This window comes from Mauremys reevesii, linkage group 18 (genome assembly GCF_016161935.1).
Source record: "Mauremys reevesii isolate NIE-2019 linkage group 18, ASM1616193v1, whole genome shotgun sequence".
In the NCBI taxonomy this organism is placed as follows: Eukaryota; Metazoa; Chordata; order Testudines; family Geoemydidae; genus Mauremys; species Mauremys reevesii.
This window is the reverse complement of record NC_052640.1, coordinates 795,239-809,549: the sequence shown is the minus strand read 5'-3', so window position 1 is coordinate 809,549 and position 14,311 is coordinate 795,239. Positions and strand designations below refer to the sequence as shown.

The 14,311-nt window shown below is 46.9% G+C and overlaps 1 protein-coding gene across 6 annotated transcripts in view; it reads right to left on the bottom strand.

Moving 5' to 3' along the window:
• The window catches only part of TTC28 (tetratricopeptide repeat domain 28), a 445,830-nt gene that overhangs the window by 159,857 nt on the left and 271,662 nt on the right, over window positions 1-14,311 (bottom strand). For all 6 annotated transcript variants that reach the window (XM_039504811.1, XM_039504812.1, XM_039504814.1 and 3 more), the window contains 2 exons: window positions 10,027-10,299; window positions 6,915-7,045 (listed from right to left, as the gene is read on the bottom strand). In XM_039504811.1, the coding sequence (XP_039360745.1) occupies window positions 6,915-7,045; window positions 10,027-10,299 (404 nt within the window). The remainder of the gene's footprint in view (window positions 1-6,914; window positions 7,046-10,026; window positions 10,300-14,311) is intronic.

The window sequence follows — 14,311 nt, the reverse complement described above, 5'->3', positions numbered from 1 at the left end:
CGTCTATACTACCCGCCGGATCGGCGGGCAGTGTTCCATGTATCGGGGATTGATTTATCGTGCCTCGTCTGGACGTGATAAATCGATCCGCTAACCGACGCCCATACTCCACCTCGGCAGGAGGAGTAAGCGGAGTCGATGGGGGAGCCGCGGCAGTCAACTTGCCTCTGTGAGGACTGCCAAGTAAGTCGAACTAAGATACTTCGACTTCAGCTACGTGAATAGCGTAGCTGAAGTTGCGTATCTTAGTTCAAACCACCCCCCACCCCTATTAGTGTAGCCCAGGCCTCAATGTTCTAACACCAAGGAAACAAATTCATGGCAGGCAGGGTGGCTTAAGAGACCAGTTCCTTCCTTCAGCGATCCCAGAAATGTACAGCATGTCATATTTTCAAGGCAGAGGCAGTTAAACTCTAACTGCCTCCAGCTGGCTGTGAACTTGCCAGAAAATGCAAAGAAAGTCCAAAATCAACCCCCCACCATCTTAGGATGTCATATTTCATCTCTGTGATCAATGAAACAGGTCAAGATCTGAGTACTGCTAAAAGTGCTATCCTGAATTGAGCGAGCGAGCACACACACACACACACACACACACACACACACAGAGCTCTGGGGCAGCTGACCTTTAACACAGCCAAATGGTTCCCAGGGCTGCTTGGTATTCAATGAAGCTGCACAGCATCCTGCACGTTGGCTAGCTAAGTGGCCAAGCCATGTGCTATTTACCCAAAGTGGGATTTAAACTTGGTTTCAGTAATTCTTCCTTTGCAGTCTCAGTGCTCACCTCCTGTGTTCACCTTTCCTCTGGAATGCAATAAAGAGAGAAATAACTGCCCTGCTAGATTATCCTGGCTGCTCTAGTTTTCCCACCCGAACTTTTCAGTACCGTGCTTCTTTTTGAAGATCCAACTGATGCAGGGTGTATACTGCAGAGGCCTCTAATTCTTTATTCCAGAACCCTAAAAACACAATGCCCAAGCAGGCAAGGCAGGGTAAATAGGGTTTGTCCAGTTTCTGATTTACTGACTGTTTATACTTTTTAAATCTTTTATTATCTTATGAAATACTCTTTGTAGGATTTATCAAGAACATAAGAAAGGCCCTACTGGGTCAGACCAAAGGTCCATCTAGCCCAACATCCTGTCTTTCGACAGTGGCCAATGCCAGGTGCCCCAAAGCGAATGAACAGAACAGGTAAACATCGAGTGATCCATCCCCTGTCGCTCATTCCCAGCTTCTGGCAAACGGAGGCCAGGGACACCATTCCTGCCCATCCTGGCTAATAGCCACTAATGGACCTATCCTCCATACACTTATCTAGTTCTTTTTTTTAACCCTGTTATGGTCTTGGCCTTCACAGCATCCTCTGGCAAGGAGTTCCACAGGTCGACTGTGCGTTGTGTGAAGAAATACTTCCTTTTATTGGTTTTAAACCTGCTGCCTATTAATTTCATTTGGTGACCCTTAATGCTTGTGTTATGAGAAGTAGTAAACAACACTTCCTTACCTACTTTCTCTACACCTGTCATGATTTTATAGACTTCAATCATATCTCCCCTAAGATGTCTCATTTCCAAGCTCAAAAATCCCAGTTTTATTAATTTCTCCTCATACAGCAGCTGTTCCATACCCCTATTCATTTTTGTTGCCCTTAATTCTGAACCTTTTCCAATTCCAATATATCTTTTTTGAGATGGGGTGACCACATCTGCACATAGTATTCAAGATACCATGGATTTATATAGAGGCAACAGGATATTTTTTGTCCAAAATCTATCCCTTTCTTAATTATTCCCAGCATTCTGGTCACTTTTTTGACTGCCGCTGCACATTGAGTGGATGTTTTCAGAGAACTATCCACAATGACTCCAAGATCTCCCTCTTGAGTGGTAACAGCTAATTTAGACCCCATCATTTTCTATGTACAATTGGGATTATGCTTTCCAATGTGCATTACTTTGCATTTATCAACATTAAATTTAATCTGCCATTTTCTTGCCCAGTCACCCAGTTTTGAGAGACCCTTTTGTAGCTCTTCGCAGTCTGCCTAGCTCTTAACTGATTTCACCTGATCTTGCTGGCCAACTCCAGCAAGCAGAATCCCAGCAATTTTCAGGTTTATTTAACCTCGCTTTACCCAGCTGCAGCCAAACCTCCCTGATGAAACTTGCTTCATCTGTGATCTCTAGTCACAGCATGTACGACTGGCAGACTGAAGCGGAGGTCAGAAATGGAAGACTGAGAGGCAAACCTAACCATGCTACAGGACCAGAAGAGACTTTCTAATTGTTTCTGACGATCTTGGTAAATCATAATTATTGAGACCCTTAAATTACAGCGAGAGACAGATTTGTAACATCACATTTCAGAAACTCATGTCCTTTTCATCTGCAGCAGAAATAAAGACTTTTCCTATAATCTGAGTGATTGTAATTCAGACACCTGCATCCTGTGTAACTGTTCAGATAGTAGGGGTATTTCTAGTTGTTAAAAAGAGTCCATTCCTCATGAGTGGGACTCAAGTTCAGATTGAGCACCACAAAGACAAACGTGGCGCCTGTTTATTTATTCAAATGGAACCATGGAAACTGCAGACAACAGTCAGGACCACCCAGTGTACCTGGCTGGGGAACCAGTGGGGCAGGCACTTGCCACTGGGGATGATGCGGTAACACAAGGCCATGCAATAATTTCATCTCTTACCTTGGTGTCTACTCAATTGCCATCGCAGATATAATACCTCCTTGTGACCACTAATGAGGTCAATAAACTGCAGGTAGCCAAATAGATTCATAACCTGCTATAGATACAGTATCATTACTGGTAATGGAAAGTACTGCGCTCTACACACCACAAGCAACTCCCTCACACTTTCCATTACCTATTGCATTTACATTGGGAATCTGAATCCTGCTAGGACAGGGTTAGTGAAACAGAGACTCCAGTCACCTGCTGCTGCTTCCATCCCAGTCACCTGAACACACAACCATGCTCACTGCTCTGGTATCTCTTGAGGCAATGCTGGAGGCATGTTAATCTCCAGCTGCTCTCTCTCCAGTGTCTGTCTGAGAGTCTACTGGAGTCATGTTAATTTCTAGTCCACTCTAACTCCTGACCTCTCCTTTGGGTGCATGCTGGTGAAGACATGTTAATGCCAAGCCTTTAAACACACAGACTCTCTCTCTCTCTCTCACATGTGTCTGTTTGGGAAAATTACATTAACCCCAGCTTGTCCCTCTCCTATCACACAGTGCCACCTCCAAAGGCAGAATCATCTGCTAGCACATTCTCTTTGAGGGGGAAGAGGCACTGCAATTTACAGGTCACAATATACACTGCTGTTAACAGGAGCTGCACAAACTCTCTCTCCTTCTCTAAAGAAGCTACTGTACATTTCCCATCACCAGGGAGAAAATTTTTCACCGTCTCATAAGTCCACCCGTCCCCACTCAGCTGGTACAAGTTTTCCTGACACCTAGGTTACAGGGAGAAGAGAGGCCCTGGATCTTGCAGATACAAAGCCCCCTGGAACCTTTTTCTCGGCTGATGGGCTATTAGATCTAGCAGAAGCCTGTGGTGCACTCATTGTTACAGAGGCTTCAGAAGCCAATACTCCCTGTGAGGATAGAGGGCTCTGGTACAAAGGAGCATTTTTACCTTCTAAGCCAATTCCCTGCACAGCTGGAGGTAAAACAATTACCTCATTACAGTCACACACACACACACACACACCTCTTCTAGTGGAATTCACAGCAACACCATTGCAACTTTAGAATAATATTCATGTTCTAAAAATGTCTGCAACCGAGGCCAAGAAAAACAGCTTTGTGTTCAGAGGAAGTTCTGTGGTCAAAATGATGTCATCAGAAAGCGCCAAATTAATTTCCTGTGGTTACATCCTACAGGAAATCCAAGAGGCTCAGCTTTCTCACAAACCCAAGTAGTCATTTGTTGTCAGTAACGGTTAATTATGTACCCAGATGTGTCATAAATTGAACACTATTGTGAATAAGCTTCATTCCCCTGAATTCTAGTGCACTGGGTTTCAATACAAAACACTCTTGGATTCAGGGCATTAGCCTCGGACAAAATAAAACCCACCCAGCTCAGCTTCTGGGAATTGTTTCCATTACTGGCCTAATGTTAACGAAACAGAGCACTCAGCACTTGCTACTCAGGACCACTTCTCAGCTGAGCTACTCTGTGTTCTAGCTCTCTCCAGGTTCCGACAGGGCCTCCCTCAGCACGGTGCCTGAGCCCTTTCCCAACATTGCAAAGTGTACACATCCGATGTAGTTCTCTCCCCCACCAGTCACCAACGTCTGGGCTTTGCTTCTGTATTATGCCCTTGTTTGTTTGTTTTGGGTGGCAATGCTTCTGGTGAGTCTGTCGGGGCAGGTCAGTGCGCTGCTCTGGAAGTGTGGGGGGCCCATTTCCAGCACTCAGACAGCTACAAGACCAGCCATTAGCTCACTCGGATTCACACCATGGTCTCTGAATAGAACATAAAACCCAGTGAAGGAGCTGTCGGTCTGCGGTCAGACCTAGTGGTCAGAGCAGGAATCAGGCACCAGGAACCAGAGGTCTGAGCCAGAGAGAGAGCTGGGAGTCAAGCAAACGGTCAAAGCTGGAGTCAGTAGCCTGGGGTGGGCTGTAGAAGCAGGGAACTGAACAAGGGAGGAAGGCAGGAACAAGGCAGGACTCAGGAGTCAGGCGAGAAGGCAAGGTCCAGTGTAGCAGCAAGCCAGGGATCACCTAGTTGCTCAGATAACTTCCTGTGCTTCCTTCTGGCTGAAAGGGTGAGTCTTAGCCAATTGGAGAGGCTGGATATCTCCAATTGGGAGCTATGTGAGCGACACTTATGGTGAGCTAGGACCCACCAGCCCATACTCCCTGTTTGCTGCTGGGTGGTGGCTGCAGTCTGAGGACTGCCTGGGGGATCCATGGACCCAGGTTCAAGATCTGCAATTTCTCACACGAGCTCTGCATCAAAGGCCAGGAAATCCAACCTGCCTAGCAGGCTCCCGTGTCCGTGCTGAATGCAGTGCATACATTTCTAGGTAGCAGCCATTGGCGGTGTGACTCCAGATGACACCAAGCTGTCCTAGCAGCCTACCTAACACCTGGAGCATAGGTAGGCTTTGGGCGCCTGGCACTACAAGGCTGGGAGCCCAAGCTCACTCACTGGGGGAACCTTCAGAGACTTCCAACCCCAACCTCCTTTAGCATCCTGTGGCTCCATTAGCATTTACACCAGGCCCTAGACTTCCCCTTGATATCCATGTGGCAGCTGATTCCCTCCTCCAACAATCAGCATCATTATCTGCCCATGGCCCTCCTCACACCGCTCTTCTTTACATCTCCATCAGCTTCTGGGATCAGCCCTGCAGAGCCCATGGGGCTGCTGAGAAATACCCCAGGAGGAGCTGCAGCTATGTAGATTGGCCACTTACAATGCACAGGGAGTTCTAGTCAGCACAGCTATAAAAAGAGGATCGGTAACAGCTTCCCAGCCACGTGTGAACGGAAACAGGGAATAAGAAAGTGATTGGGGAAATTTTCAGGATGGTAAATAATCATGAAATTATCTGGCAGCAACCTGCTCCCAACCACCGATCCTCCAGTATTCACTGCAGGATGCATTTTCTAACAGCTTACAAGTCAGTAAACTTGGCAGCCACCTAAAATGGAGCTTCACAACCAAGCACTGGTATGGTCACTCTTACATCCTCAACTACATCTGACCCCAAAGACACCCCTTTCCCCCCCACTCACACAGACTCAAACCTGGCCTCAAACACAATCTCACACACACTCATGCCCCCTCACCCACAATTTGCCTTCAACCATATCCACTCACCCTCAACCTCCCTTCAATTCCCCCCAATCCTACCCCCTGTAAATTCTCACTGTAAGTTCCTGAACTATTGGATACAAAATCTTTTGTCCGAGAAAGTACACTAAAATGATGCCTCTGTCCTTACAGTGAACTCACAGAGGTTAGCTCTCGGGACATATACTCCTCAAAGATCCCTTAGCCTGCATACAGTATGCTCCTCTGAGCTGGCAGAAGGCCCAGTTTAACACCTGAGAGGCTGTGGGGTAAATACCAAGGAGATTCAGATGAAGTAAATAACAGCCATTAACACCAACACTGCAGCTCACACGTCATTTTATACTTTCCAGATTGCTAAATCAATCATACTTGCTTATTTACATATAACTGTTGTATGCTTTCTGTCTCCCCTACCCCCCCCATCCCCCCGCTTTGTATGTTGCTTGTTTTATTAAGTCTGGGAGCTCCTTGGGGAAGGGACTGTCTTGTATTGCATGGATGGAAAGTGCATAGCACATGGTGTGTGCTAGTGCACTCCAAATGAATAGTATTAGTAGCAGCTAGAGGCCCCACCCAAGGCCAGGGCCCTTTGTGCTAGGTGCTGTGCATACACATGGTAAGAGCAGTCTCTGGCCCACAGAGTCTCCAGTCTAAACTGACAGGACAAAGTGTGGGAGGGAACAGAGGCAGGGAGAGGTGACATGACTTGCCCAAGGTCACACAGCAGGTCAGAGACAGGCCGAGATGGGAATAGAACCAGAGTCTCCTGATGCTCAAGCCTATGCACTATCTACTGGACCATGCTGTCTCCATAACAGCAATCAGAGAATCATAGACTCGTAGGACTGGCAGGGACTCAAGACGTCTCTAATCCCATCCCTTACACTCAGGGCAGGACTAAGTGTCATGTTACATGTCAGGTGGACAAGAAGTTACATAACTTCAAACTTCCCAGAGGGGCAAAGGGGCAGGCAGGCAGGCAGGGATTCTCGGGATCTCAGGGGGATGTTCTGTGCTTCTCCAGAAAGCCACACAGTGCCAATTCCCAATCCAGTCTATTTAGCAAGGTTCCTACCTCTCTGTCCTTGAGTTTCATGGCGAGCACCAGCTGATGTCTGTGGTTAGTAAGGGCCTCCCGGTAATTTCCTTTGGAGAAGAATGCGGAGCCCAGATTCCCATGAGCTCGGCATTCTCCCGTCTGGTCACCTGAGTCACATGCAAACAAAACAAAAGTTAGCTAACGAAGGGTCTTTGGAAGAGTCCAGCCAAGAGAGTGGAACACATCATTCAAGGGATGCTCCATTGGGAGAGCCAGGTTCAGAACACACCTGGCCACAGACTCAGTATGGAGCCAGAGTTCTCCTCACTTTCCAGTCCTTGAAGAGGGAAGCAGACAATTCTCCAAATCAACCCCCAGACTCCACTTTAATGTCACCTTAGACCCCTCTTTGGCTTAACACCTTGGTAACAGCTTCACTTTTTTCATGTTTACTTTTTGTTGAAGATGTGAGCAATTTGTGTCCATGAAAATGCAGGGCTGGATTGGACAGGGTTGGTTCAGGCATAGTGCTGACAAGCACTGGGCCAGCTTTCTCAGCAAACGTCCCCTTCTCACCCCCCATCCCCTCACACACCTCTGCTAACGCCCCGAGTCCTGCCCTGCAGCACACCTGCTATTCCATTTTGGAGTCTCACATAGCTCACCCAACTTCTCTAACCACTGATCTTCAGCAGTGACACCCCCAACCCCTGTGGTCCCACATCCTGCAGGCAATGCCCTCCAATCCGGGCCTATAGCACCCCTAAGTAACGTACATCCTACCTGGCATGGTAACCCTTACCCAGGGATCTTCCCAGTCAGCCCCTCCATCTCCCTCCCTGTTCTGCCTCTCGCTAGTCCAGTCCTGAACCACTTTGGAGAAGAGACTAACAGCCATGTCAAACTGTGCCCCAGTGCTTGGCGATTTCACCATCAGACCAGTGTCTTAGCTCTCACAAGGATCTGTGTCAGATATTTCAGAGAAATCTTTAAGAAACCACAAAAGAGGGAAATTCCATCCCTGTTCAATCCTGTCCTTTTCTGGGTTCTGCTAAGCTCTGCGCTTGAATTATATCTTGTAACAGTGAGTTCAGCCAGTTAAGTATACATTGTGCTAAGTAGTATTTCATTCTACCAATATGAAAGTTGTGGCTTTTCAATTTCACTGCATGTCCCTTCTTGTGCTATGGGACAGAGTGAATAGCAGTGCCCAATCTACCTCCTCTGCACTGTTTATTGCTCTGCACAATTCGCATCCCCCTTCTTATTTGTCTCCGCTCTAACTAAACAATCCCAGATTTTCCAATCTCTCTCCATACGGCAGTCATTCTAGGCCTCTAATTATTTCTATCACCCACCTCAGAACCTCTCTATTTCTACTTTATCCTCTAAGATATGAGAACCAGGAACGAACATACTATTTCAGGTGAGGGCATGCCACTGATTTACATAATGGGTTTAATTGTTATTTTCCATCAAATTCCTGTGAACACTAATATCTTGTTTGCTTTTTTGACTGCTACTGCACAGTGAGCAGTGGTTTCATTGAGCAGCCCACAATGATGCCCCAGTCTCTCTCCTGAGTTATTACAACTACTTCAGAATCCTGTGATTTCCTAGTCCACATTACAAACTTTTGCCAGCATGTGTCTATTGGGTAGGGATGAGGGGAAAACCACACCCCTAACTGACACAGCGATGCCAGCAAAAATACTAGTGCAGACCAATGTTCCCTGTAATTTTTTCCATTCCTGTGCGGAATGAATTTTATATGCACCAATATTGAGATAATGTGCATGTGCGCCACCAGTAGAAACAAAAAACCTAGATACAATATATATTTTTAAAAAGTTACCATAGGGATTACTCCAACCAGGACAGGATAGGCATTTTAGGGCTCACTACTCAAAGAGTTAAATTTAAGTGTAAGAGAGAAATAAAAATATGAAATGCATAGACCAGTCAAAAAACTAAAACAATAGCACTTTGTAAGAATAAAATTACAGAGAATATATGTGCATTGCAGGAAGTACCACCACCACCACAAGTATCTGTTGGGAGGTGAGTGTGTGTATGTGCGAGAGAGAGAGTGAGTGTGAACATGTGTGAGAGAGAAACCAAGATAGTGTCTGTGTGTGTGTGTGTCTGTGTGAGAGAGAGAGAGAGAGAGAGACTCACACACACAGTGTGTGTGTGTGTGCGCGTGCGCTGGCTTCTGGAGAAGCGTATAAGACACCATCTTTGTCTCTTTAAGGAGAGCGGCACTTTCCTGTCTGTAGGCTTGTTCAGACTGCAGCAGCCGCCAGCAGTTCCATCTAACTCCCGAGCCCTGTCCGCCCCTTCCCCGTTCTGCGGAGATGGGATACATGGGCAAGGGGACACCCTGACATCAGCACCTCCCACTTCCTTCCCCGCCCCCTTCTCTCCCCCCCCAGCAAGCAGGAGGGTCCTGGGAGCAGCTGGCCAGGGGCTCCAAGGCAGAGGGCAGGAGCAGCGGAGAGGCGAGGGAGGGCACCTGAACACAAGTTGCCGGATGTGCGCAGCTCTACTTTAGTGGTTCTTGCGCAGCTGCGCAGCTTAGAGGGAACACTGGTGCAGACCCAGTTATACCAGCAAGATAGTCCTGCTGCCATGACACATCCTTTGGGGGATGTGGTTTAATTAAGCCAAAAGCAGAACTTTTGTCAGTATAAGCCGTCTTCACTAGGGCACATTGCCAGAATAGCTAGACTGGGTTAACTATGGCAGCAAAGCATTTGCAGCGTAGACAAGCCCTGTGTAGTTCAGATTATTTGAGCACACACCTCACTTCACTCTGCAAACGATATACTGTTACGTTTATGACCTAATGAAAGTTGTGTGCCCAAGTCTCTGGAAGGGAAAAGCCAGTTCACAGACACATGATACCACAAAGTGTCCCTTGAGTGTCCCTTTAGCATGTACCTGGGATCCCCATAACCCACCTCACACATTCTGTTGTAAACAAGAACGTTGTTTGCGTGGCTCAGCAGCCTGTGAAACGGTGCAGCAGCTTCAGCACTAACGATGCTTCCCTTCATTTATCCCACTGCCATTCCTGTTAATTTGCTCCATTTATATCAATACAGCACTAAACCAGGGATTAAGTGAGTGAAAATGAGAACTCTACCTAATGTCTTGGCTACATCCAAGTCCTGCTGCATGTATCCTGTGCTTTTCTCTGTGTTCCCAAGGGACCAGTAAGCACTGCTCAGAGCAGAGAACACTGATCCCCTCAGCTTCAGGCTGCAAGTGCCAATCTTCAGCGCAGCTTCTAACACAACCACAGAGGCACCATGGTGGCCTGCAGTCAGGAGCTCCTGGCCAACCACCGATACCACCACAAAGGGGCTCTTGTCCAGCTTCATCTTCTGAAGTTGCTGATAAGTTGGCTCGAGTGACTCTAAAATAAGGAAGGGAAGGCAGAATTACTCCACAGGCCAAAGGTACACAAGCATCCTGAAGTCAGTCCATTAACACCCATGAGAGGTGAATGACAAAGTGACGTGAATTTTGTAACATGTGGCTATTTTGTAACATGTATTCAATGGCACATCTAGAAATATCAGCTATTTGAGTGTCACAGTCCTGCACTTTGCACATCAAGAGCAAGAGAAGAAGAAGAAAATTAACTGGGAGAAACCCACTGAAAAGGGAAAGCAGCCACTCAGCAACAAGGAACCCATTGGGATTGGCTTAACTGGTCACAAGAACAAGGAGGAGTATCAGGTGCCCCTGGACTGTAGGTGCTATCCTGAGTGACCAAACTGGACCTAGGATAGCCACTGCTGCTGGAGAGCAGTTATACTGAATTGTTTTATTAGTCCCAGGAAGCCTGCCATAGTATGTCCCTTAAAGGACAATGATAAGGCTGGGGTTTAAAATCTGCAGCTCCCTAGGCAACCATACGGTGTTAAAATGTAATTTTTAAAAATTAGGATGGTTGCACTTCCTGACAAGGCTGCTCTCGCCTGAATCAACATAACCATGGCAACCTGAGAAAGCCATTTGTGCTCTACTTTCATTATTTCTGCCTACAATTATTAACTGTATGTACAGCAAGCAGAGAGCATTCTAACAGCTCTCTGAGGAGCGGAATGGGCTGTCCATGTTGAATATTACAAGTGACATTCCAGTCAGGGATGGGGATAAATACACACAAGATGGTGATCTCTCCTGGTGCTGCAGTTCCTGTGTAATACAGGATTCTGTCTCGGACAGTGGCCAATGGCAGACGATGCAGAGGAAGCCACAAGCATGTACAGATTAATTGTTATTTATACAGTGCTGTTGATGTGCAAGGCACTGTACGAACAAGTACAAAGACAGGCCCTGTTGTCAGGAGTTTACAGTTCGAGGGCTTGTCTTCACATGCACGTGAAGACGCTACAATGCCAACTGGAGAGCGTCTCCTGTTAGCATACTTAGTCCACCTCCCTGTCGACGCAGCGCCGTCTGCTATGGCGGGAGATGCTCCCCCGCTGACGCAGCACCATCTGCACAGGGGGGAGGGTTAAATTGGTATAACCGTGTTGCTCCAGTCTGTGGATTTTTCACAACCCTGAGTGACATAGTTATACCGATACAGGTCTGTAGTGTAGACCTGGCTTTAATTAGAAAATATAACACTCCATGCGGGGGAGGGGCTCAGGGAGGAAAGACAATAGAAACAAAAGGAAGTGAAGACTGCTCCTGGAAAAAAAAGAGTTCAGAGTGAGCATGTCAGGTGAGCTGTTCCACATGTAACATAACACTACAATCAGATAGGGGAACAGCATAGCCTGTGCTGGGTCTGTGCTGGAAAGTTGACATGAAGTACCATGCAGACTGAGAACCATTACACTGTGAAAGTAGTGCTGGAACCTGTCCAAGGTGTGCCACCCACTGAGGGAGGAGAGTGGTATTATTGTAGGAGGAGAGGTTTGGCCTCAGCTATCTGTATTGCAAACTTAAGTTCCACATACCCATAGTGAGCCAAGCTACAGAGATTTAACTTTTAATCTTTCCTCAGACGTCACTCAATGCTTCCAGCTCCTTTGCTCTTTGTTGCTCTTCTCTGAGCTCTGAATGAAAGAAATCCTAGGGCTTGGCTACGCTTGCAGATGTGCAGCGCTGGGAGTTACAGCTGTCTTCGTACAGCTGTGTAGGGAAAGCGCTGGAGTGTGGCCACACTGACAGCTACCAGCGCTGCAGTGTGGCCACATTTGCAGCGGTGTTGGGAGTGGTGCATTATGGGCAGCTATCCCAGCGTTCAAGTGGCTGCAATGTGCTTTTCAAAAGAGGGGAATGGGGTGGAGTGTGACAGGGAGCGTGGGAGAGAGGGAGAGAGAGAGAGAGACAGAGAGAGAGAGTGTGGATTTTTGGAGCCGACACTGTCAGCTCCCTGCCTTGCAAATTCTGACCATTTCCCTGATGCCTCATTTACTCTTAAATGCAAATAGCCTGCAGACCAGATAAGCAGCTGCTCCAACGGACTCCCTTTCCCCCACTCCCCAGCCGTGCTGTTTCTCTCCTAAAGCAAACACTAGCTGTAGACATTCATCCCCCTGCCTGCCTCATTCACAGCAAACAGGAGCTGTGTTTGTTTTTTAGATAAGCAGCTCCAGGAGCCCCGAGTTCACAACAAAACAAAGAGAGGCATCATAACAAAACAAAGAGAGTTCTTTAGTTAAAAGCATTATGGGAAAATTCTGCTGGAGGCCAATTACAGCGCTTTTTGTGGCCACACTGGCGGAGCAGCGCTGCATCACCAGCGCTGCAATAGTTATACCCGAGCCAGAGCAGGAGTACAGCCAGCGCTGCAGCCAGGGAGATGCAGCGCTGTATGTGCCTTGCAAGTGTGGACGGTGTGTAAGTTGCAGCGCTGTAAACCCACCACCAGCACTGCCACTCTCCAGTGTAGTCAAGCCCCTAGCAATTACTATCCCTTAAGTCTGACTGTAACTCCCACCCCTAGTACAATAATGGAATTGACTATGAAAGGAGAAAACTAACTCCGTAAGGATAACAGCACCATGATCAATGTACAGTGCTGTCGAGTTACAAGAACACATCATGTCACCCAAACTACATCGCCTTTCGGTGACCAGATTATCAGAGTGGATGAAGGGAGTGAAGTAAATGTTAGCTCTGTGGATATCCCAGGTCACAAGATCTTATCTGAAAAACTAGCTCAAAAGTAGCTTGTACATAAGTACGTTTACATGGACTGAACAACTGCCAAGGGACTAAAACCAATAAAGAAAAATAAAGGCATTGTATGAAGTTTGGGGGACACGTCCAGAAGAATACAGAAAGGATCAGTACTCGGCTTGATCTTCTTTATTGATGTTGTTAATGATGTGAAGGGGAGGTGGGGATTAAATGACACACTAATGAACACAAACTGGGAGGTTCTGAACACCTGTGAGCAGGGAGATTTCATGTAACAGGGCCTAAAAGGGTTAAAAATGCAGTCAGGTTAACAAAGTGAGATTCAGCTTGGGAAAATTAGGTTCATATAGCCAAAAGCCTACTAGTCATTCCTTCAACTCCCTCTGCAAGACCCACCTCTGCAGCAAAGCCCATAAGAAATCACTGAGAGCTCCAGGGATGGTTGGGGTAATTGGCATTTAGGTTATTTATTACCACAGAACAATGGCAAAACAGAGAGGTGTGTGCGTGCAGGTCTATGGGTATTTATTTCCCTCCCCACCAACCCAATGTGGTTATTTCTCTCTCTCAAAAGGTAAGCTCTGTGGGGCAGGCACCATACCCTGGTATGTATCTGTACTGTGCCCAGCACAAATAGGGTCACATTCTGAGCGGGCCTTCTGAACATTAGCATAACAAATTAATACTACTGAGGCAAAAATAATCCAAAAGAATTAGTGGAAGGGAGACACATGGCAGCAGTAATACTGAGAGACCTAGAGGTCAGACTGGATAGCAACAAAGACATGAAATTGCAATACAATAAGACAGCAAGAAAGGCCATCGCAGCTTTGGGCTGCTGACACAGAAGCATCACGTCCTGGAGCAGGGAGGGGATAGTCTCTCGGCAGTGTGATTGCTCCTAGAATATGGTACGTTCCTTTCCGGGCACTTCAATACCACAATGATATATACAGGTTGGAGGCAATTCACAAAAGAGCTACCAAATGATGAAGAGCTGTAGAGGCTCCTAACTCTGGTGTCTCTGGTAAGAGCACGGTGTGCGCCATACGGACGGAAGGAGCTCACGGCTAATATCGAGGCAGGCAGCAGATTGCTTTGTAGTAATTTGTTTTGATATGTGAGACAAAGAGAAGGATGAACCTGATGTTGTATTTATGGCAATATTCTAGGCAGCAACAACACCGCAGGATAGAATAGGTGAAATTATCCTCATAAGGTATTTGCTACATAAAACACATATCTAACTTCATTCATTTGGA